Source organism: Crinia signifera, chromosome 1, assembly GCF_055691185.1.
Source record: "Crinia signifera chromosome 1, ASM5569118v1, whole genome shotgun sequence".
Lineage (NCBI taxonomy): Eukaryota > Metazoa > Chordata > Amphibia > Anura > Myobatrachidae > Crinia > Crinia signifera.
In genome coordinates, this window is record NC_139217.1 from 365,204,126 (window position 1) to 365,228,337 (window position 24,212).

A 24,212-nucleotide genomic window follows, 5' to 3' on the forward strand; every position below is an offset into this window, starting at 1 on the left:
TGAGATGAATTGTGGGAAACAGGAGGAATAGTGGAGGAGAGATGGGAAGCTGTGGGATCCTGCTCAGTTGTTAGTGACCAGAGACAAAAGATGGGTCCAAAATACTATTACACCTATATATAAACAAATAGGATGTAACTGCAAGAGTATGAACATGTAGGCCTCCAGTAATTATAATAGATCATAGAATAAATAGAATGTAGGTTTATTATAAAGGCAGTTGTAAGGATATGCATAACAATTGGGTATTTATTCCTTAACGTATATACCATACACATAGTTGAGTCCTGAGAAATAAATGTCTTCTAGACCAGTGAGAAGATTAAGGCGAATGCTATACACAATGTAACTATGGCCCTTATTCTGATCGGTGCGGATATTCCCGCTTGCGTACGGCCCGCCGATGTTTATCGTCTGCGCATGTGCAGAGGTCACTCTGCGCATGTGCAGGCGATTTCGCCGCATGGATTCTTTATACGCCGCACAGGGGGCGTAGAGGGGCGTGAGGGGCTACTTAGCCTCATTACCCTATGCATACGCCCCGCGTTTCATGGGCGTTCCCATGCAAACGCGGGGCGTATGCATGGTAATGAGGCCGTGACGCGTGGGTACAGGGCGGGCATCTGACATCGCCGGATGTCAGCTGCCCGCCCCCATACAAGATTTCACACGGACAAGTGTCCGTGTGGTCTTGTGTTGCGGGACCTGGTGGAGCGTGCGGCCCTGCATTCGATGTTCGGCGACCATCGAATGCAGGGGCTGCTCCCACCATGGAGGAGGCGTATCCCCGTCCACATTCATGCGGACCGCCACATATCCGCATACGGACGGAGGTGGCGATCCGTATGGAAGGCGGGGATTCGCCTGCACGGACATGACCGCATATTTCTGATCGGGCCGCACCGATCAGAATAAGGGCCTATATGTAGTATTTTGGAAAAGGTCTAGCACTGGATAAATGTCAGACTTGGTCCCAGCATGCGGGGCATTAACAGGGCCCGCTGTGAGTTGTAGTCCACCTGTAAAAATAATGTTAAAATAAAAGACACATGCACAGAAAAGTATAACTTTATTACACACATAAACACACACCTCACTTTTACACCAACATACTTACCAATCCAGGGTCCAGTGCTGGTCTCTCTGCTGCAGAGCCGGCTCACCCCGCACTGACAGCGGGATGAGCCGGCTTTCTCCTGCACAGATGCACTGTCCCAGCGCTACAGAGGCTGCTAGCGTTGCCGATGCATCTCCATGGACACGCATAGCTCAGCCCTGATTGGCTGAGTGGCCATGAGTAAAGATTCATCCCTTTATCACTGGGACAGCTGGCGCCAGGTGGTTACTGTAGTGTTACATAGCACTGTCTGGCACCTGCCCCCAGTTATACATAGCTACTCTACATAACAACTTCAAAGTATTCATACTCACTCAGTATAACAGACCAGACAGCGTCATGCTCTTCCACTACCTCCGGCGGTGAGCTAGATGTTGAACTAGATGTTGAACTAGAAAATGTTGTCTCATCTGGTATAAACGTCTGCAGGTACTTTTAATCAAGGCCGCATTAAAAAGAGAATCCACAGGCTTGTAGGTTTTCCCAAATTTGAGGGTACTTGTGTATTATCACGGCTCCCACGATTTCCATCTTATGGGATCTTATACAATTTAAAATTGTATACCATTGTATATGGCATACAATGGCATATGATGAGACGAGATTTTAAATTGTATAAGCACACTAATGGGTGCTTTCAAGGTCAATTGGCCCCCCTATAAGATTTTTAATTGTATAAACACCCTAATGGGTGCTTACAATGTTAAATGCACCCCCACGCCACCCCCACTATCAACGCCAACCCGAAGTGTGGCGAGCGCAGCGGTACGCGTCCTCCGACTTTTTCATACCCCCACTATCCATGTCGGCGTGGAGTAGATTTTATATAGTGTGGCGAGCCACCGAGCCCGAAGCGTAATACTTTACATGTATTACGCGTCCGCTCGCCACGCTTCGGGCTCGGTGGCTCGCTGCGCTCGCCACACTATATAAAATCAACTCCACGCCGACATGGATAGTGGGGGTATGAAAAGGTCGGAGGACGCGTACCGCCGCCACTCGCGTACCGCCGCCACTCGCGGGCTCGCTGCGCTCGCCACGCTTCAGGTAGCCGTTGATAGTGGGGGTGGCGTGGGGGTGCATTTAACATTGTATTAATTAAAAATCTTATAGGGGGGCCAATTGACCTTGAAAGCACCCATTAGTGTGCTTATATAATTTAAAATCTCATCTCATCGTATGCCATATACAATGGTATACAATTTTAAATTGTATAAGATCGGGTCCCATCGCAGCACATCTCATCTCATTGCATACCATCTTAAGCCTTATGGTATGCAATGAGATGAGATGAGATGGGAGCCGTGATAGTACACAAGTACCAATTTGAGTTTCAGTACCCTAAGCATGACCAAAGAAACTATCAATATATATGACCTATGACCTATTGTGAAAACCTGTTGTACATTAAAATGCTAATAACGTAATCTCTGTTTTAATTGTATCTTTCTGTTTAAGTACAGATGGCTCAATCAGACTTAATAGATATTGATTAAGTAATTTGTGCACAAGTGGGAAATCATGAAAATCTGTTATATATGGGGCCATTGGGGATCATAAAACTATTCCATTATTCCCTAAATCTTCCAAATGTTAATGAAGGTTCACAAGTCTGAATTTTATGATGGTAGTTCAATAAGTAATGTAACAAGACTCTCACCTTTGGAATATACTCTATTTCCTTCTAATTTGCCACCAGGCCAGAGCCAGCACACCACTGCTTCCCCTCGTGCAACATGACGTTATCGCTGTACACCTCAACAAGCTGGTGATGGAATTCAGCTGCTGATGACACAGAAATCTGATCACAATATGCACCTCAGTGTTTGCCCATGTTTCCGCTAACCCCACCATGTTACCTGATGTTGGAGCAGTAGGACTGGTATGAGGCGCAGTCTAATGGGCATTAGGAGAAGCAGTGTCTTGTTACCTTACTTATTGACCCACTCTCAGTGACCGTCTGATTAACATCACTGGTGTATTAGCTCACTTTGGAAAACGTCCTTTTACTAATGGTTTTAAATTGACTTCGTGTTGTGTCCTGGCTCTTGTCAATAGCAGTAAAAGATCTGCATTTGTGATAATATGACTGCATTTTTGACTGTTTTCACTAATTGTAAATGATCAATAATTTTTGAGATACGTATTTACATGGATTATGGCTGGGACCATAAACCAATACCTTGTCTGTAGTTCTGAGATACCCAAATTAATTCAGATCTTAATCTAGTCCTAGAAGGTTCATTAATTAATGTTAATGATTTGGGAATGTTTTTTGTACTGGATTAGGGTCACTGCATTCAAGTAGTTTGAATCCATTAATGGGGTTAATTAAATATGTTTGAGAATCCTATAGGTAATGAGGGTTATCTAATGAGAATGAAGAGCTAGTTTAATGATGTGGGTATAATTTGATGTTACTTATTTCTGCAAATTAACTATTGAACTGTAGTTGTTTGCAGATTGATACAGTGTGCAAAAAAGTCTTAAGGTGCCCATACACTAGTATGATTTGGGCCGATACACCCGATCCCGACAGATGTTTGTGATTCCGTGTGTAGATAATAATATTCACTGATTGGCTGAGAGAATTCTTTCAGCCAATCAACGGCTGCCCGCCCTGTCGTCTGGCACCTGCCGCTGGCGGGCATGCATGCACTGTCTATCTGCGGGCATAGATGATGTGTCGGACTGTGCATCGCCATTGCTATAGGGTTACATACAGAGTGTTCCATGCTTAATTTCTAAGCGATCTGGTCAGATTGCTTAGAAATGGGGCATAAATCTCTCCGAACATTAAAAGACAACCATTATATGGGTCAATTATATTCTGCATGCTGTGAATAGCACCAGGAGAGATCACCTTATGAATATTATTAGTAAATTGCCTGCCCCATATAAAACCAGTCTGATGGTCCATGGAGATGCTTTTAGCTAATCAGGGAAAGCCACTCAGCCCTGACTGGCTGAAAGCGTCTCCATGGAGACGCATATAGCCAACCAGGGCAGAGTGCTTCTATAGCACTGTGACAGCGGGGACATACGCTGTCATTATTGAGGAGTAAGCCGGCTCCTCCCACAGTCAGTGGGAGGGGAGCCGGCTCACCCCTCAGTCAGTGCGAGGGGAGCTGGCTCACCCCCACTGGTAGTGTGGCAGCAGAGAGACACTGCTGGAGCCTGGATTATGTATCCTGGTGTAAAATTAGTGTATGTATATTAAAGTTATACTTTTCTATGTGTGTGTGTGTGTGTGTGTGTTTTTATTTGAACATTCTCTTGCCTGCATGCTGGGACTTGGGGTAGTTCGACCATAAAAGCAATGTTTTTTATTTTATTTTTCACATATCAGCCCGGTCACCGCCTAGGGATGCCGGGCTTCAGCCCTGGACGGGTGAAGCCTGGGGGGGGACCCCTTTATTGAGGGGGTCCCCACTCCCATAGTTACCCCATCCAGGGTTGACCAGCCATGGTGAGCATGGTATGGCCAGGGGACCATACGTAAAAAGTGTCCCCTGGCTGTGGCATGACACTGCGGCCTGTTGGCGCCTGGTGCTGGTTCCAAAATACTGGGGACCCCCAGTTTTTTGTTTTTTTTTTACTTTTACACATTTTTTAGGACAGAACCATGCACATATCACAATGGTCTGTGTATGGTTCTGTTGGATTCGGCAGTCAGAACCTGGTCTATTTTTTTTTTTGCGATTTTTGGTATCGTTTATTAAAATACGCACCCTATTACATTTGCGAGTTGTATACTTTATAATGGGAAAACATCTGGATACAAATTGAGGTGTGATTAAAACTCACCATGTCAAAATGGGCGAATTACATGGCAAAAAGGTGCAATTTTTTTTACCACAATTCTCACCCTATTAAATGAGGGATTTTTTGAAAACGTGTGAATTTGGTCAAAAATCGCATGTCTAAAAAAATTGAACCCTATTACATTTCGCCCACCTTGGGAGTCTGGATGTTGACCACATACGAAATTGAATTATCTACCTCATTACCAATCTGCACTGGGTTACTACCTATTGTTTTTCTGGTATATACAGGATATATGTATAGGAGTGGTGCTCCTTAGCACTTGAATCTGCTGCTTAGTTGCTGCCGTGATACTGAGAATCCATTTTTTTTTTACAAAATAAAGATTGGCCTGGAATGGGGAGCTGTCCACAAAGCTGCTCATCTGCTGGTAATACCAGCAGATGAGCGGCTTCCCCGGCGATGATGCGGGAGTGCACAGTGTGTATGGGCCTTTAGAATACCAAGCTACAATTCCCTAAAACAATAAAATAGCCGCTCTGAACTTTTTGAGTCACCAAACACATTTTCCAAATAAGCTGAACCTGGTTAGTATTAGGAGCATAAACTAAACCACTTATCCTCCAAGAGTCCAGGAAAAATAAAATAATTCATTTTTTTATATAACATTTTATGGTATAGAACAAAGGGCGCTGAGGCATGTAAAAATAACCCATAATCCATTCTGCTTATAAGGGCCATCAGCAAAATAGTCCACAGGGTATCTCTGAAAAAGTAAAAAAAAACTGTTGGACTTGAGGAAAAGGAAGTCTCCTGCATTTCCACCACATCTGCTCTCTGTCCATAGAAAGTGGATAGTGCTAGTTTTCTTTTATTGGGAGAGTTACATTTTTTTACATTTAATAATGCTCCTAATACTTACGCCCCTAAAATCCAACAGTAAATATACCCCTTGGACTCTCAATTTATTGGTCCTCACTTATGGAACACTCTATGATGCCAGATCATACTCTTCCCCAGATTTTGGTTTTAAATGGTATTTAATAAATAAAAATACCTTTCAGTAAAGCACAGGGGTGTAGAGAGCTATACAAGTAAAAATATTCATAATTGGAGCTGGCACCCTCTTTTTACCTTTCTTTTGGGAAGTGGGTCCCTCGTTCTTGGCTGGCACCATATTCACTGTGATATTTGGGAAGATGGCACATGTGCACTTTGCCTTCAATATGCGGGTACCCTCTTCCCAATGATATCTTTGGGAAGATGGCACAACCTTTAACAACCAGGCCTGGGTAACCAGTACACCACCCCTCGGAGCCACTGGAAAAGCATACCATTTCCCACCTATTTCTTCTGTAGCCAGCTTAGTTTTTATAAAAGACCCATGTCTTACCTTCTACTGTTTTAACATTTAATTGTGAACTTTCAGGACCATGTAGCAAGGCCATCATTTATCCGGTCTTCTAATCAGGGGTGGATTGTGAATTCAAAGTGGCCCTGGAAAAATTTCCCCAAAAAGCGGCCCTTTCACACCCACATTGTCAGCCTGACACCTTCTACCCTCTAACACACCCACCCCTCCAGTCTGTCACCCTTTACCTGCTCCTGGCCACTGGCAGCTATGCCAGCCCACAAGGGATCTGCACTGAGGCGTTAATTGCCCCTGCTTCTAATCCATTGCTACCTCTTTAACCAGTGCAATGGCTGTCCTGTATTTTTGTTACTTAGTACAAAATTTTGCTTGCTGTTCATCTACAGCTTATGTATAATGCATGATTCTGTACTGTACAGCGGTGCAGAATATTATGGCACCCTATAAATAAAGGATAACAATAATAATGAAGGGCAAGAAAGGATCTGTATTCTCCACAGCATAGCTCATATAAAGAAAGATATTAAGAACTGGTTTATTGTTCCGTGGTGGTTTTAATTATGGAACAATAAATCATTTTTAACCTTTTTCTTTGTGTGGACTATACTGTTAGGAATTGGTCTCCTCTCTCCCCCTTTATCAAGATCAAATTAGTGCCACAATAATGTGAGTACATGTTTTCACACTACATTACTTTCCAAGGATCTGGTTGAGTGAACTGTTTAATGCTTTTATGTACTGCTGCCGAGTTTGGGCATGTATAACGTGTAAGCATTTACAGATATAGCCAATATTGATGTGTTCTTTCTTGCTTCACAGATTTAAACAGCTGTGTGGTAGAAATAGGATTGAAGGAAGAACTGCCAAGTAAAGGGTGCATCTCTATCCCCACATTTCTGCCTCATGTCTAACAATACAGACTATGTACATTTGGAATCAATGTTATTTAATGATGATGCTAATGAGTTTGCAATAGAACATGCACCAAATGTTAAGCTACTCTGTGATGTGAATTGTTCATTTCTATAGTTTATATAAGGATCAATGGATGAATGTTCTGTAGCTTTCAGAATGGTATCACTAATAGATGATTTTTTTGAACAGAGAAATTCAGACCAAACCTACACCCCTAGCGCTCCGTTCTCCGTAAGAAGAGAAAATGTATCATTGACAATTGACTATCATTGTGATTTACTGTAAAATACTGAAAACGGTTCTATCTATTGTGCAAATCCCTCAGCTCTTGCTATGATGTATACGGAAACATTGGTAGGCAACCTTTTACTAAAGCACCAAAAGACAATTTGAGGTTCACTGTTGCTGTATTAAAACATGATATACCGATGGAGCCACTCTCTACCAGTCCGCCAGCGTGCCATCCACTAATATCTGGCGGATAGTGTGCACCGGCAGATTTGGACGTGCAAGTGTTTCACACGCTCTCACGTCCATGGATGGTGGGCGATGATCAGTGCGTCTGGAGCCACTCCAACTAGAGCAGCCTCATCTGTACAATAAGTTAGCGTCTCCTGCCTAATTGCCATACAACACCCAGCAGCCTGCTGTGCTTGTTCCCACCATATACACCAGGCATTCCCAACCACGGTCCTCAAGGCACACTAACAGTGCAGGTTTTAGTGAAATCCAGGCTTGAGCACAGGTGACTTAATTAGTACTTAAGTGATTCTGATTAAACATCTGTGCTGAAGCCTGGATATCACTAAAACCTGCACTGTTGGTGTGCCTTGAGGACCGTGGTTGGGAATGCCTGATACATACACACACACACACACACAAAATAATTGGTGACTTATTTAAAGCTTTGGAAATGTAGTGGAAGATGTACAAACTGCACATGGCGGGTAGGCTCTCGGATGGGCATGCTGTGTTTGAGCACCACACCTACAATAGGTTTCCAGCTGTTGTGAAACTACAAGTCCCATCATGCCTTGCCAAAGTTTAGCTATTAGGGAATGCTAAAACTATGGCAAGGCATGCTGGGATGTGTAGTTAAACAACAGCTGGAGGGCCATAGTTTGGACATGTCTGGTCTAGATAGACAGTCAAAAGTTCTACCCACAAAGGTCGACAGGGTCACAAGGTCCTGATTTTTTTTTAAACCGCCTTGTTCTTGCTATAGCATCCATGTCAACATGGAGGGAGTATATAATAATGTGCCGAGTCTGAAGCATGGCAAGTGAAGTGAGCCATGTGGGGCAACGTGTTACACTAATTGGGGGTCCATGTCAACAGTTGTTGAAATGCTCGTGGCGACCTTTTCATTTGTTTACCTATTTTCATATTGACATTTTGGCAAACTTTCCTATGTCGACTTTCCCCATGTTGACCTTTTGATCCTGTTGACCTATTGAATGTTGACCTTTTGGGGTCTACCTACTGACGGTGTATTTAGACACAGTCTATCTAATAATCCACACCCCCTACAATACAGGTACCGACCCAGGGATGATGTGGGGCTGGCTTTCATTATGGCTGGTTGAACCCATGGTCATAGGCCTCACTGTTGTTTAATTAGCCCCTGCTGTATACCCTACTCTTTTAAGCACATTTGAGCATGCGTCCCACCTGTACTGCAATCAGATCTGCACAAACAGCTGTCCCTCGCTGCTCAAAGATGCACACGCAACTTTCAGTTTTTACCTCCAATTTTCCGGCTTACTAAACCTTGTACTTTTCATAGAGTCTGGCGAGCAGCAGTTTCTTTGTACTTGAAAATCCTTTGGGTGTGATTAGTGGAATTATGGATGCAAAGGGAGAGCTACAGTATTGTCAGTCGCATGAGAGACTCAACTAATTGTACTGAATTGAGTTTTCCCCTGTACCTGTCATCCTAACAGTGTATTTTGGTAGTACTAAAAGTATATTTGTATGTTTCATAATATGTTTCATTATTTGTATATGACCGTTAAAGAGGCTGGATCCGATTAGACACTTGCGTGTAAATAACTTTAAACCATAAAAACACCCAAAGCTCTCCTGGATTCTCCCTTTATTATTAGGAGCCAGGAAGCTGTTGTGTATTCTCCTCCTATAAATCCCATAGGGCGTGAGCACTTGCAGCTGGTACGGAAAGGTCACTGCTAGGAAGAACATTCATTTTAATCCATCCCCATGCTTTGCAATTGCCAGAGCATCTATCTGCTTTGGGCTAGTGACAATAGGTAATGAGGATGGAGTTGTGTGTATAGTGGACTTCTTGCAATACGTAAGTAATGATGTACAGTTTTATTAAGTGCAGAAAATTGCTAGATTTTATGGTGATAACTTATTTATTCTTACTCCATATATTTTAGATTTAATCACTTCAATTACCAACTACAACTGTTGGATTTATCAACCCCAAATATTTTTTTTTAATGATTTTCTAAAGTCTATTTTTAGTTTTAACAAATGTATTTGAATGTTTACATCATCACCTCTATCACTACTCTACTCTGGTGTCAAGATCTGTACAGTTTAAGCTCAGAGATTTTCATCTTTAATGATTATAATTTTAATGATATATTTAATGATATATTTTGTAATGAGTCATACAGTTTTGTAATAAACCTTATGGTAGGAGCGGGCTGCTAAGATGCCGGCACCCCCCTCCACCCTGCTGCCGTTTCTTCTGGTTCCCACTGCTCCTCTGGTCCCCGGGGCCTGTACAATGACAATGTCAGGTGCCAGGACCAGCGCATGTGCAATACCGACCTCTGTATTGCGCATGCAGCCAGCTTCTATAGTCTGCTTTGGCAGCAGCCCATAGAAGTAAAAAATCACAGTCCCAGCACCTGTACCATACAGATGACAGGCACTGGGACCGGCACATGCACAGTATCAACGTAGGTACTACGCATGCCCCTGATTCTATGGGCTGCTTTAGCTGCAGCCCATAGATGTCCACAGTGTCCCCCGGCATCCATGACGGCCTTCAGGATCTCTCAGCGGCATAGTCGATCCCAGGGGTGCATTGCGTGAGTGTGCGGGCGCACTGGTGACCTCACCAGCGCACTCGCACAATGCACCCCTGGGACCGGAGATGCCGCTGAAGAGGATCCTGAAGGCCGCCGTGGACATCCGGGGATGAGGTGAGTATGAAAAAAAAGTGGAGTGTGCGGGCGCACTGGTGACCTCACCAGCGCACTCGCACAATGCACCCCTGGGACCAGAGATGCCGCTGAAGAGGATCCTGAAGGCCGCCGTGGACATCCGGGGATGAGGTAGGGAAACCCCCAAAAATAAAAACCCGAATTATTCTGACGGAATATTTTGGTTTCTAGAATAAACGGATAAGGGATACTCGACCTGTACAAGTATTCTACTTTTGTTCCCATTGCATGATGATGTAGCTTTACATTACAATACCATTCATATTGTATCCTGCTTTTAGGTGTTTGTGCATAGTTTAGCATTTTGATGTATTACATTCTATTGCACTTTGTAACTTCATTTTGCATTTATTTTATAATTTCTTAAATGTAATTAGATTGATGCTGTAAAAAGCAGGACCCTATGCCCTCCTGTATTATTGTCCACTTCCACCTTCTCCACAGAAGACGTTTTTGTACTATACTAATTTGTTATATATTTTACCTACAGTATTACGTCCAGTGTCGGAATTGGGCATGAAGGGTCCACAGGGCAATACCATTATAGGGGCCCATGGTTAGGGATATGGTCCTTCTCCAGAAAGTTGTGCCCAGCTGCAACAGAAGTTGAGCTAACCATAAGAGAGTAAACAGGATAGTAAATCTAGTGCATGAATGCTAATGTACCAGATTAATAAGAATAAAATGTGATCGAAGCGTGCCATGCATGGGGATGCATTACACTACTTCAAGGTCCATTTCGACAGATGTTGACACAGACAAAAAAAAACATGAAAAACACATATCAACCTTACCATGTGTCAACCATTGTCACATTGACATTTTGCTTGTCGCCATTTTGTGTTTTTCACATGCTGACCTTGTACTTGTCGTCCACTCTCTCTCAACATAGGTTTCCCCAGGAAGAGGTTGTCATACGGGTTATGTGGGGAGCTGGATAACTGTTATACAAAACATATAAACCATAGACCTTCTAGCACTTTCTAAATGAAAGATGTGCAATAGAAAATACACCATAGTCCTGCACAGCATCAGGTAACATGTATAATGTATAAATCAAGCATACAGTCTGGAACCTGATCGCCAGAAGAGGAGGTAGCCCCCCCCCACCAGACAGTGGGGCCCACTGGGGGTTTACCCTGTGTGCCAGTTCTACGCTGACTACATATTGTGTACAACATTATGAATGCGTTCTTGTAGTTCTAGAATTTGTGTCTCTTGAACGTTCTGCATTTTATCTTTAGTTCCTGTACATTTTTGTTGTAGATCATGCTCTATTTAACACTGCATGACACTGCAGAATGTATAAATAGTCTATAAATTAGTGATAATCACTTAGGTATCACTTGTGAGACCAGAAAATGAATGCTCTAAAAATGGACTGCTGCCCACAGGCCTAGAAGGGGATCTATCGGGAGTGGTGACTGATTAGAACATGACTTACACATAGGTGGTTATTCTGGTTGATTCACCAAACCCCGCCTGGCGAATGGACACCCACCCGCCGCCCCCTCGAAGTGCGGGTTCGCCCGCACAGGCTGCAAATGGATGATTTGCATAAACATCCATTTGCATGCCTCGGGTAACCGCCCACATCTTTCGATGGTCTCCGACCATCGAATGATGTGCTGCGTACACACATATATAAGTAACTTTTAAGTTACTTACATATGCATGCACGCTGGCGCGGATATGGCCGGCCAGCTGACATCCGGTGATGTCAGCTACCCGCCATGGGTGCGTGCATCAGGTGAACCGAAAGTTCACCGTGGGTGCACGCACCATACGTCTACACATGCGCAGAGGCCCGACTGACGCACAACATCGGTCCTGCATGTGAATGCACGCAGGACTGAACAAACGTAAATAACCCCCATAATAAGGTTTATTTCTGAAGAGTTGGTTAGCAAGACAATCTCAGAAGGGTCGGGTATTATGATCTGACTCTTAGCGCCCTACATACGCAGAGATTCATAATTGGAGAGTCAGCATGGGAGATTTCAAAACTGTCACAGAAAGTGACGTAAAACACTGGACTTCATCACAAAAATAATGTTATATGGTATGGACATCTAGCACATAAATAGTGTATTCTTTAATAAGTGTTCTCTCCCCTCCCCCTAGTGTGCCCCCCCCCCCCAAAAAAAGCAAACAAGTTTAATCATTGGTGGCTAGTGGACACCCCCCTCCCCCAAAAAAGTTTCATCATTGGTGGCTAGTGGACCCCAAAACACTTTGAAATCATTGGTGGCTAGTGGACCCCCCCACACACACAAACCACCCCCCCCCCCCCCAAAACTTAAATCATTGGTGGCTAGTGGTCCCCCCTCCCCCATATGCAAACTTTTAAACGTTGGTGGCACAGTGGGGACCAACAGAAACAAAACTTACCAAGTCCAGGGTCCAGCGTCATGTCCTCTTAGTCCTACCGACAATAATTTTCTGTAATAGAAAAAAAAAATAATGGTCCTGGTTCCCAAAATACGGAGGACAAAGTGAGTGGAGGTCCCTCGGATTTTGGGGACCAGCACCATGCTCTTGAGCTGGCCCTGGTTTCCAAAATACGGGGGACAAAATGAATATGGGTCCCCCGTATTTTGGGGACCAGCACCAGGCTCCACTATCAGGGGGTGTAATGCCATAGCCAGGGGACACGCTTGATGGGGCATTACCCATCCTAACTAGTCAGCCCAGGCCGGGAGATTTTGGGGAGGTGGGACCCCCCCAAATAAGGGGTCCCCCTCTCCAGGGCACCCCAGGCTGAAGCCCGGGGCTATCCCCTGCAGCCCTGGGTGGTAGGTGCAGGGTTGATAGCTTGTTTAAACAGTAATATTGTCTTTTACAGTAGGACTACAGGTCCCAGCAAGCCTGCCCCACATGCTGGTACTTGGGAGAACCACAGGTACCAGCATGTGGGGCATTAAGGGCCCGCCGGTACTTATAGCCCCCCTGTAAAGGATATATTAAAATAAAAACACAAACACAGGTTTTAAATATGTTATTTCCTAAAAACACAAACACAGATTTTTACATATTTTATTAAACTGCATCTTGTCTTCACCTAGGGGGGCTCCTGCGGAGTCTTCACCTGGGGCAGCGGCCTTTTAAGCTCTTTTGCAAGGCCGCTGCTTCCCAGGGCTTCTGCTTCTTCGTCTGTGTTCTTCCCCTGGGGACAGAAGCCTTTGCAGCTCTTTTGCATGGCCTTCGCCTCCCAGGGCATTTTCTTCTGGAACTCTTCCCTGCTCCTCCTGTGCCGTCTACCTCCGATTACCTGCCTCCTGTCTCGAACTGGAGCAGGGAAATTACGCAGTGAGTCGTGATTGGCTGGCGGCGGGTTCTGTGGTGGTGTCTGCGGCCTCCTCATTCACTCGGCCCTGTTCATCTGCCCGCAGCCACACATACGGGAGATGAGCAGGAGCTTTGTGAGCGACTGCTCTCAATTGTCTGGCGGGCCTGTTCTGAATCTTGGGCAGATTCAGAACGGCGGCGGCGCGCATGTAAATCGCTGTGTGGGCTATACACACAGCGATTTACAAGCGTTTTTAGGCATTTTCGGAGTGATTTGTTAAAATCGCTTAGAAAATGCCTGAATATCGTGCTGTATGTGGGGCCCTTAAATAGTAAATAAACCCCAAAGAGTTTTACGATTTCTGTTTGAATGTCTGACTCAAAATGTGATAACTGCATACAGATTGGGCAATCCTTCTATCTACAGAATGTTACACACTGGACAAATATAAAACAATTAAGTGCACTTACGCATACTTGCTTATAATAACAATAATGATACAGACTGATGAAGTCCATACTTCAAAATCCAGGTTTTTAATACTACCCACCTCCATTATAATTGCTTTTCCATTGAAGTTGCTTCCTAATAGAGCTGTCAGTTGTTTTGCCTTGTGTGTAAAAGGCGTCAGCACAGCATGCATAAAATTGCTGTTTCTCAGGTTTGCAATTTAGCATCATTTATGTCACTAATTAGGAATAGAAAATTCCACAGATGTCAATTTTAGTAGTGAATAGCTAATTAATATGGAACATGCTGTTCAGAAGTCTAAAAGCAATATCACAAATAAGAGTTAAGTAGTAATCAGTATTAAAATGGTATATTTCTTTTTCTTTTTTATTGTGAAGACGCAGTGGGTAGCGTTGCTTTCTGACAGCGCTTGGGACATGAGTTATATAGTGCCCCATCTGTGTGGGGTTGGTATGTACTTGATTGTGTGATTTTCCCCAAGTTGTTTTGGTTTCCTCGGCCAATTAAATCAAATAGAAGTCATTCTGGGCAGGGCTGGATTAAGGACCTCATGGGCCTGGGGTGGAAAATGTTTAAGGACCAGAGAAGGGGAGGAGCTTTGCTTAGTGCTGTGTGGGTGTTGCCAGAGCCATGTTGCTGTAAACGTCACTGAACTTTGATAAGTGTGTCAGTGTCCTGTCCCCTGCTGGAACGGTCTTTATTTACCATGTACTTGTCCTAAATTGCATTGTACTGTAATTCATTATTTTCTTGTTTTTCGCTCATCTATGTATTGTCAGGCGCTGCGGAACCCTTGTGGCGCCATATAAATTATCATAATAAATTATAATAACTATCAGCCCCATGGTTTCTCTTAGTAAATAAAAAATAGCATAATTTAGTGAGAAAACTTAAAAAAACAAATTTAATACTTTTGATTTATAGCCGACTGTGTGCCAGCTAGGTATCATCGTTCTGCTGCCCCGATGATAAGTCTATTTTTATATTCAAGGCTGGAGCTTTTTCAAACCCATTTGTTTATCTGGCCCTGATTCTGACAAAGGGCCGAATCACATAGATATCTTAAAATGACCAGTAAATCATAATGCTTTATGTACAGTGTTTTCCAGCAGAACATTATTTACCTCTCTTATTACTGAGTGAGCCTATTTTAGAGCATTCTCTCTTTAGTATGCCACAGTTTTCTAGTCAGAATATCATGGCATTTTAAAGGCCACGTGTGACATGGCCTCTTTTGTTTGCACGTTAATTATCCTCTGTTAACTACAGTAATTGCCTCATTACAAATATAATGATTGTAACCCCTGGCCTGATGGTACCCAGGGTGCTTAATGTGGTTACTGTAGATTTACTAACTCTTAATAGACCCCATTCTATGAAAGCAAATCTCGAGGGAGCAAATTTGTATTTCCATCAGGGCGCAACATGATCATATGGGACAAGGGAGAAAAGGTGGGTGACAAGAGGAGAACACTAAAGCTCTCCCTCACTACAATAAATGAATAGTGCCCACATTTAATAAATACATCTGCTTTCCTCCAACTACCACTGAGAAGATTTGTAATTTAATGAAAAGGCCCTCTTCCTGCCAACTAGCCCCATCATTTACATATTTAGCTTGTACATTTTATACAATGTCCACATCCAATACACTGAGCCTACATATAATTACTAGCTCCAACAATATATTACTAGCCTCTTCCATCCCCACATTGCATTTTTTTTCCGGTTGATCAGTTCACAGTGTCCATGTCAACAGTCAATAGGTCGACCACTGTTGGTTGACAGACAAAAGATCAACATGCACTAGGGCAGGGATGGGGAACCGTCGGCCCTCCAGCGGTTGTTAACTACACATCCCAGCATGCCCTTCTAGTTTGGCTATTTGGCCATGCTAAAACTGTTGCAGGGCATGCTGGGATGTGTATTTTAACAACAGCTGGAGGGCCGAAGGTTCCCTATCCCTGCATTAGGGCAACTTTGGTGAAGGTCGACACAAGCAAACATTTGACATGTCAGCAGTGAAAAGTTCAACATTAGTTTTTCACGATTTTTTTCTGTCTGACATTTTCATGCTTTATGATCCAGGTGGAATACAATTTGGATTGGTGAAATGTGCCGAACAAAGCGCCAGCAGAGTGAGGCACCATGTTTGAAGCATGCAAGGGAAGCGTGCCATGCATGGGGATGCATTACACTCCTTTGAGGTTCAATTTGACAGATGTTGATACAGAGAAAAATCATGAAAAACACATGTCACCCTTACCACGTGTCGACCGTTGTCACCTTGACATTTTGCTTGTTTACATTTTGTGTTTTTCACATGTCGTCCATTCTCTGTCAACATAGGTTTCCCCTGGAAGAGGTTGTCATATGGGTTATGTCAGGGCTCGGCAACACCGGTCCTCCAGATGTTGATGAATTACTCATCCCAGCATGCAAAGGCGTAACTACCATAGGTGCAAGGGGTGCAGCTGCTATGGGGTCCAGAGCTGAAGGGGGCCCATCTTTCCTGTCTAAGTAATGTGTTTTACATACATTTATCACCATTAGTTGCAAAATAGGGAGCCCTTACAAACTTTTGCTATGGGGCCCACGAATATCTAGTTACGCCCCTGCCAGCATGCCTTGCATCAGTTTCAGCATGGCCACATAGCAAAACTAATGCAAAGCATCTTGGGATGTGAAGTTCATTAACATCTGGAGGGTCGATGTTGCCCAGCCCTGGGTTATGTGGTGAGCTGGATAACTGTTATATGAAGCATACAAACCATAGACCTTTTATCACTTCTAAGTGAAAGATGTGCAACACAAGTTTCACTATCTTAGTTAGTCTACGACAGCATAAATTCTACATACATCCCTGTTCACCAGTACAGCCACAAGATCAGAGGGAACTTCCTACACCATGGCAGGCTCAGCATTCACACTAGTATCAGGACAGCGCTATCAGTACTGTTATGTATTATAATTTATTACTCATTATATACATAGCGCACACATATTCCAGAGAATATCTGACCATTCACATCAGTCTCTGCCCCAGTGGAGCTTGCAATCTATTTTCCCTGCCAAATTCACACTAAAAAAAATAAGAGTTCATTTTATTGGGAACCAATTAACCTACCAGTATAATTTTGGAGTGTGGAAGGAAACCGGAGTACCATACCCTCCAACCCTCCAACTTTATCGATTTACCCGGTTCATACCGGCTAAAATAAGCTGTACTGATTGTACCACTTTTTTAACAGAAGCTCTGGGTGATTGAGGGACTCTGGGAGTTGTAGTTAAATACACAGACGACTGCTCCCCAGGCAGCATGGGGGAGCTTCCTGCCTGGACTATATCTCCCAGGGTGCACTGCAGGGGGACGCAGCGGGCCTGCCTCTCCCTGCTAGGGGATAGACTGTGGTTGGAGGACAACGCGGCAGGGCACTGTGGGGAGACTACATGTCCCGGCATGCTGTGTGCGGCCATTCAGCAATGCCAGAGAGTGACTGTAGATTTATCTCCCCACGCCGCACCCAGCCACTACATCGCAAGCTGGGGAAAAAGAATGGGCGGTGTGACGTCACAAGTGGGTGGCCTAAAGTGCGGCAGCATGGAGAACCCGGCTGCGGTGACTAACAGTGGCCGGTTTCCGGTCATCTTCCAGCCAGACCCCGCACAGCCGATGGGACTGAGATAGGGACAGCCAGCACAGTTATCTCTATTTTAAAAGGGGATGCTAAAATCTTTTGGATATGAAGTGGAAAGTAAAAGGGTCATGGCCACTCCCTCTTTACCCATGGCCATGCCCCTCTATCTATGTCTACACCCCCGTACCGGTTTTTGAGTCCGATATGTTGGAGGGTATGGAGTACACAGAGGAATCCCACACAAGCACAGTTAGGGCCATAGTGGGAATTGAACCCATTACCTCAGTGCTGTAAAAGCACCGTCCCTGCAGCTCCTCTGCTGCTAGTGCTAACACAATACATCCCCAGTGCATAAACACATTAACATCCTCAGGAAGAAATCTGTACTGTCAGCCTGTTACCGAAGTGCCCTATTATATTCTCCATATTTTGGAACAACCACTAGTATAAGCTAAAGCCATAGGAAACTCTCTGTATAATGCCACTAAACCACAATTACAAGCAAACCGCCCCCATCCCCCTCGTCTTTTTCTGTCTATGCTGCCTCCCCTTTCTCTCTTTCTCCTCCTTTCTCTCTCTCTCTTTCACTTCCTATCCCTTTCTCTATATATAAATATAAGTCCACGATGTGTAGAAAATTGAGAGTAATTTGTGCACTGTGTGTTTTTGTACTTTTCTCTTTGAAACTGTAAGCTGTAGCAATGCCGGCAATATAATTATATAGCTATTATATATAACAGCAAAATAATTGCGTTTCATAGTCTAAAAGAGGGCTCAGCGCTTGGAAGCTGTAATTAGCCTTGAGTATTCAGGAAGAAATTTTCATAATAGGTTATGCAATTAATACATTCACTTATTTGCTGTTCTTGCAGTTTTCTTTCTCAAATACCACTAGATCTCCCACTTCAGAGCTGCCAAGTAAGAATATTACAATAAGTGTTTTGTTTTTCATTTTCATGTAGTATAGCTAATATTATATTCACATTCATGAAGTGTTTAACTGTTTCACAGGCACTGCCTGTTGACGTTAGAATTACCTTGATATTCAGGGGGGCCTGGGGTACAAAAGCTTTTTCTCTGATGCAAGTCTTGTGCATGGAGAGTTACTGGCCTGTAAAAGGTGCTAGCAGGATGGATGGTTGCTGCTGTATAATCTAATGTAAATCTCACCGGAGGCATCTTTAGTTAAAAGATTCCCACCAGCGGCTTTTGCGAAGACAAAGCTTTGTATCACAGTCCCATGCATCAGTTGGTCTATCAGAAGTCTTGGACAATCTATGGTTCCTCAGACTGTCCTCCAAATTTCTGCATGCTGTCAAAATGGAGTCAGCACATCTCCAATCTCCATTTTCAGGAATCCGCCCCCTCCCTCCCTGATCTCCTCCGCCAAACATTGCCAGCATGTCAATCATGCTGTGGTGTCCAGGGCACTGAGACTAGGAGCACAGTAGAAACGTAGAACATAACCAGTCCTAAAAGGATCAGTCCACTACTCCTTTAAAGTATGCTATAACCGTGGCTCCCAAATCATTACGCCCTAGATATGTGGTGAGGGACAGGATTTGCTTCTGTTTGTACACATATGTTATGATTAGCAGCCACCAGCACTCATATTGCCTATTACGTTGACTATAAATAATTTGAATTTTTTCAAGACCACTAACCCAAGGCACCCTGCAAGTATCCTGAGGCACTACAGGGAGCCACGGCACACCGTCTAGGATCCACTGCTCTATAATGATAAAAATTTGCTAAAGATTCTCCCATAGGCATTTGATAGATAAAACTGGGATTAAGGCAAAACATGTTATGGGGCCATTTGCAAAATTTGTAAAAGTACTTGATTCCTTTCATCACTTAGAGGGGTATTCAATGTTTCCCCTTATTTCCTATTTTCTGAAATAAGGGGATTTTATATTTAATCCTGGCTGTTTTTGCATTTGCAGATCTGGCTCTTTGAAAAGCCAAATCTTAATTCCCAGAAATGGCCACAAAATTTTGGAATTTCCGCAGAAAAAGATGTGGATTCGCGAATCCACGTCTTCTCCGATTTTCTGATTGTTTCCAAAAATCGGGAAAAAAGGAAAAACATTGAGTAGATGACATGTAAACTCCATTTATTCTTTGTGGAAACAGTATATAATTTAGAATCTAAGGTGACTGATTTCTCATATAGATTTATGTATATGAAGCAGATCAATGTTAGGTTATTTGTGTCACCAAATTCAGATCTACAGTAAATCTGTAGAACAGGGCTAGCTTTGGATTTATCCCATTGAAGCCTGCTTTTAGTTAGAGCTACAATAGATGTGCTCATAAAGGTACAGTATAACAAGCGTATTCTGCGAATAACACATGACAAAACGTATCTGCAAGTTTAAGGCCAAAACACGCACACAGGTGAAATGTAGGTATTACACTGTCCTAAAATAAGCAAATAAGATCCAGGGGTCAGGTAGCTATAAGGATAATGGTCTGCTTCAAGGCGAATAGCTATTGTCTTCACTGCTCATTTAAACTATCATGAAGTCATCCCCCAACTGAATCTGCATGTGTGTTATTGTTGTAATTGCATTACGGATTTAGGGTCAGACAAGGTACTGATGTCACTTTAGGTGATTCTTTAGTGGCACTCATACATTGCCAGTTATTGTGTACAGCTTGACTGCTGTTGCTCTTGTGTTTTCTCTGCTTCTGGTTAACTTTGATCATTTGATTATTGTGCCTGCTGCTGTTCTGATTTGTATTTTGCAAACAGGGTTCCCTGACCAATCCAAATTATTTGACACTTATCCCTGAGTGTTGTTTATGTATCATGCTCCTTAGCTGTCTGCCCTGACTCCATCATGTCGTAGCTACATTTTTGTACTCCTGCATTGTATTGCTGTATATTATACTTGCAGTAGCATTTTGTAATGCTGTCACATTGTGCGCAAACATACACATTCTGTACAGCAGTACCTTGGATAGGAACTGACTTATGACCTCTGGGCTGTGAGGCAGTAATGCTAGCCATTATGCCATCCATGACTGGTAACTGATTACCAGTGAGCACATAGCGCTCTATGGCACAAGTAGAGGGACAGATAAAGTGGAGAGTGATAAACCTAGTCTGTACCATGGCAGGTAGGAGCTGATTGGCTGGCTGTTTATCACTCTCCATTTCATCACTTTTTAAAGCTTGATACATCTGGCCCAGAGATGCTTATTCATCACAACGGGTTTAGACAAAAGCCCTGTTTGGGTCTCAAACCAGAAGGGCGCATATAATTATAATGGAGGCCACAGGTTGTGCATGGCTGCTTTATAGCATCTTCATTACATTTATTAGAATTCAATGGTAAATTCATATGTTGTTGAGGCTTACGGGAATAGTAAGAGCTGGTAACAGACAATAAAGGATTCTATAATACCAGTAAAGGAAAGCATTAAACTTGTTTGTTGGAAAGAATGAGTTAACTTGATGAAAGGATTGATAAAATGCATGTGACAGTAAATTGTGATTTTAATGTTCAGAGAGAGTGGAATTTAAAGGAAGTGTTGCTGACAACAACATATGGGGATTAACATATAAATAAATGTGGGGGCATAACTGGGAGGTAGCATTTCTACAGTGGTTCATACACTAATCTTTATGCAGCCTTATAATCGTGACTTTTCCAAGAAGACCTTTAAGTGAAACTCTTGAGCTGCCAGACACGTAAACCGCTCTGAGCACTTACCCAGTGGATGTCACAGGGGCATTGCAAGTCAAATGTTTTGCATGGCAATATATTGTGCCAAGTTTAAATCTGTAATTTCCCTTTTCTATTTATAGTCTGGGTCATGTGTGAGGACCTACAACTTTTTCTTTATTAAGGTGTTTTTGTTTTTAGGGAAATGTCAGTTGGGGGTTCTAATAGTAGAAACAGCTTATTTAAAATTCAAATGTTTCTAAATAAAACCTTACTGTCACAAGGATTTGCGCAGATATTGTCTCTCTGGGCATTTTACACGGTTCTTCCCAGCCTGACAAAAAAAATTTCTCTCAGAGCATCGACTGACCTACTTTCATACTAACAAGTCAAATATTCTACATGCTGGAGACGAAGCATGTGTAAGGATCTCATTTGTTTAGCAGTAATGTTCATTTAATTTTATTTATGAGGAATATTGTGGAATTACTCCCTTACAAGACTGCGGTGCTAAGAAAAGGACAGACTTTGGTAAGGCAACGTTGTATGAATGGTGAGGTGTGGGTTGATATGCGATACAACAGGATATTAGTGATCATCTGATATGGAATGTTATATTCTCTTAGATATGTTGCGATACAGGAGATATGCAGTAGCTGTTTGGGATTATAATAACGTTTTTATTTATGACTATTGTAAAAATGCAATTGGATAATTAAACGTCTCGTAGGGTATCATTTCCTTTAGGAAACAGCTAGTCATGTGAATATGGCAATGAGGGAGCTGTCCACTGAGAATGAGTGCTGAAAAATGCTTCTGTCCCATTTGGCACACGTATGTCTACTGTTTTTGGCAAATGTAGCCCGATTTGAAGGTGGGTGCAATTGACACCGACACTGTCTTTTTACGTAGAGGCTGCATGATCATATGCAAATGCTTCAGGAGGTGTCTTGTGCAAAAAGATGCCCACTGCCAGCTTCTGTGATCCGCAGCATTGAATTAACAGTGGTAACTCAAAGGCTGCTCAGGATGTCTGACAAGAAACTGCTTCTGATGACACAGGCTTTCATACGCCCAGAAAAATGGGGCTGACAGGTCCCTGTTTTTTTTTTTTTTTTAACACTTCTCATTGCCACCCTCCTGCAACTTTCAATCAGTCTGTGGCTTACAGTGCAATTCAACCATAGCCACAGCACCACTGCAAGACATGCACTCTGCAACTCTGGTTACGCTGTGTAGTCCCAAAAAACATTAGTCAATTGCGACCAAATCAGAATTGCGTCCAGAGCTGAATCAACCCCAAAGTAATAAGTAAGGGGCTATGCTTGGTAAACCTGTGTATTTCCTGCCTAGCAGTATATTTTGCAGAAGCTTTAACAAAGCACACAGCATACAATGTCCACTGTGAATGTCTTCTGCTAATATGAAACTTTCTTACATGTCATATACATAATGTGGCACAACACAGTAACTGAAAAAGAATATTTCAAATTGTTACCGTTTGTAAGAAATATAATGTGGGTTAACAAGCCAACATTATTTGTATATTTAATACAAACTGTCAGAACATTTTGGAGGAGATGGCTTGGTATATCTTAAAGCAAAAATAAATGTAAAGTGCAAATTAAATCCAGAGAGCGGAATATTTTAATGAAGCTTTGATCCTAAAGAAGGGATTATACATGAAAGGATTTTAGGATTTTTCCCCAGTGGAAATATATAAATAATAAGTATTTTTACATTCTTTAGCACTAACAGGGAAATAGTGTAGTGTATGTGGAAGTTAATCGGATGACCATTGAAATGTAAAGTTACAATGTATTTGTAAAGGTGAATGCAAGGTGCCGTAGTAGGAGAAAACCACCCAAACATGTTGGGCCGAAGCAGACCAGATACATAGAAACAGATGCCTTACTCCAGGCAACTTGGAAGTTTGTTACACAGGCAGTATTGTCACATTACATTAGTCTACTCTACAGCAATCATCCTGCTACTGTTTAATTTCATATCCTGTCTTTTACACTTCAGCTTTGAGAGTATCCAGGGTTTTAGCACACAGCAAGTCACTTGTGCTTTTCCCCTTTCCTCTCTCTGTCTGACTGGAGAATGCAGCTTATATATTATAAGGTAAAACGCGCTTATATGTATGAAGGATGAAGAACAGGGAGATAATAAGCTAGCACAAACCATCATATGAATATGTAAATGTAGATAAACATACTGGGGGAAATTTACTAAAGGAAATTTGTAAAAAATAGGTGTATTTGTATCCAGAAATACACTTATTTTTGACATTTACTATCCCAAAAATACGGCAATTCGTAGTCGTATTGATGTGCTATCAATACGAATACGAATTGCCGTATTTCCGGGATAGTAAATGTCAAAAATAAGTGTATTTCTGGATACAAATACACCTATTTTTTTACAAATTTCCTTTAGTAAATTTCCCCCACTGTATCAATAATTTTCTGTACACAACATGAATTAATTGCTGCTGCTCAGGAAGGGATTTTATTTTTCATGATTTATGTCAGGGGGGTGTAATATTCTTTATCAATCACTTTTCGTCATGTTAGCTATTCTTTGAATATTGATTAAGTCTATTTTGTACGTATAATGCATCTGTGCAATAAAAGTCTGAGTTAGGTTAGGCTATATGTTCTGCTGATGGTAAATATGCATCCTCATGTTTAGCTCCAGTTAATGTGCTTTAACTTTTATTATCGTGAATAGTGTGTTTCCATGAGATACATTTTTATGTTCTGTATTAT

General features: G+C 42.6%; 1 protein-coding gene across 18 annotated transcripts in view; it reads left to right on the forward strand.

The window, feature by feature from the left end:
* Positions 1-24,212, forward strand: part of RIMBP2 (RIMS binding protein 2) — a 359,110-nt gene that overhangs the window by 144,393 nt on the left and 190,505 nt on the right. Inside the window, exon 1 of one of the 18 annotated variants that reach the window (XM_083150385.1) lies at positions 21,800-21,969. The exons of the other annotated variants lie outside the window; for them this stretch is intronic. Within the exon in view, the coding sequence (XP_083006511.1) occupies positions 21,907-21,969 (63 nt within the window). The 5' untranslated portion in view covers positions 21,800-21,906. Of the gene's footprint in view, positions 1-21,799; positions 21,970-24,212 lie in introns of those variants that run through there. 18 annotated transcript variants of the gene reach the window in all.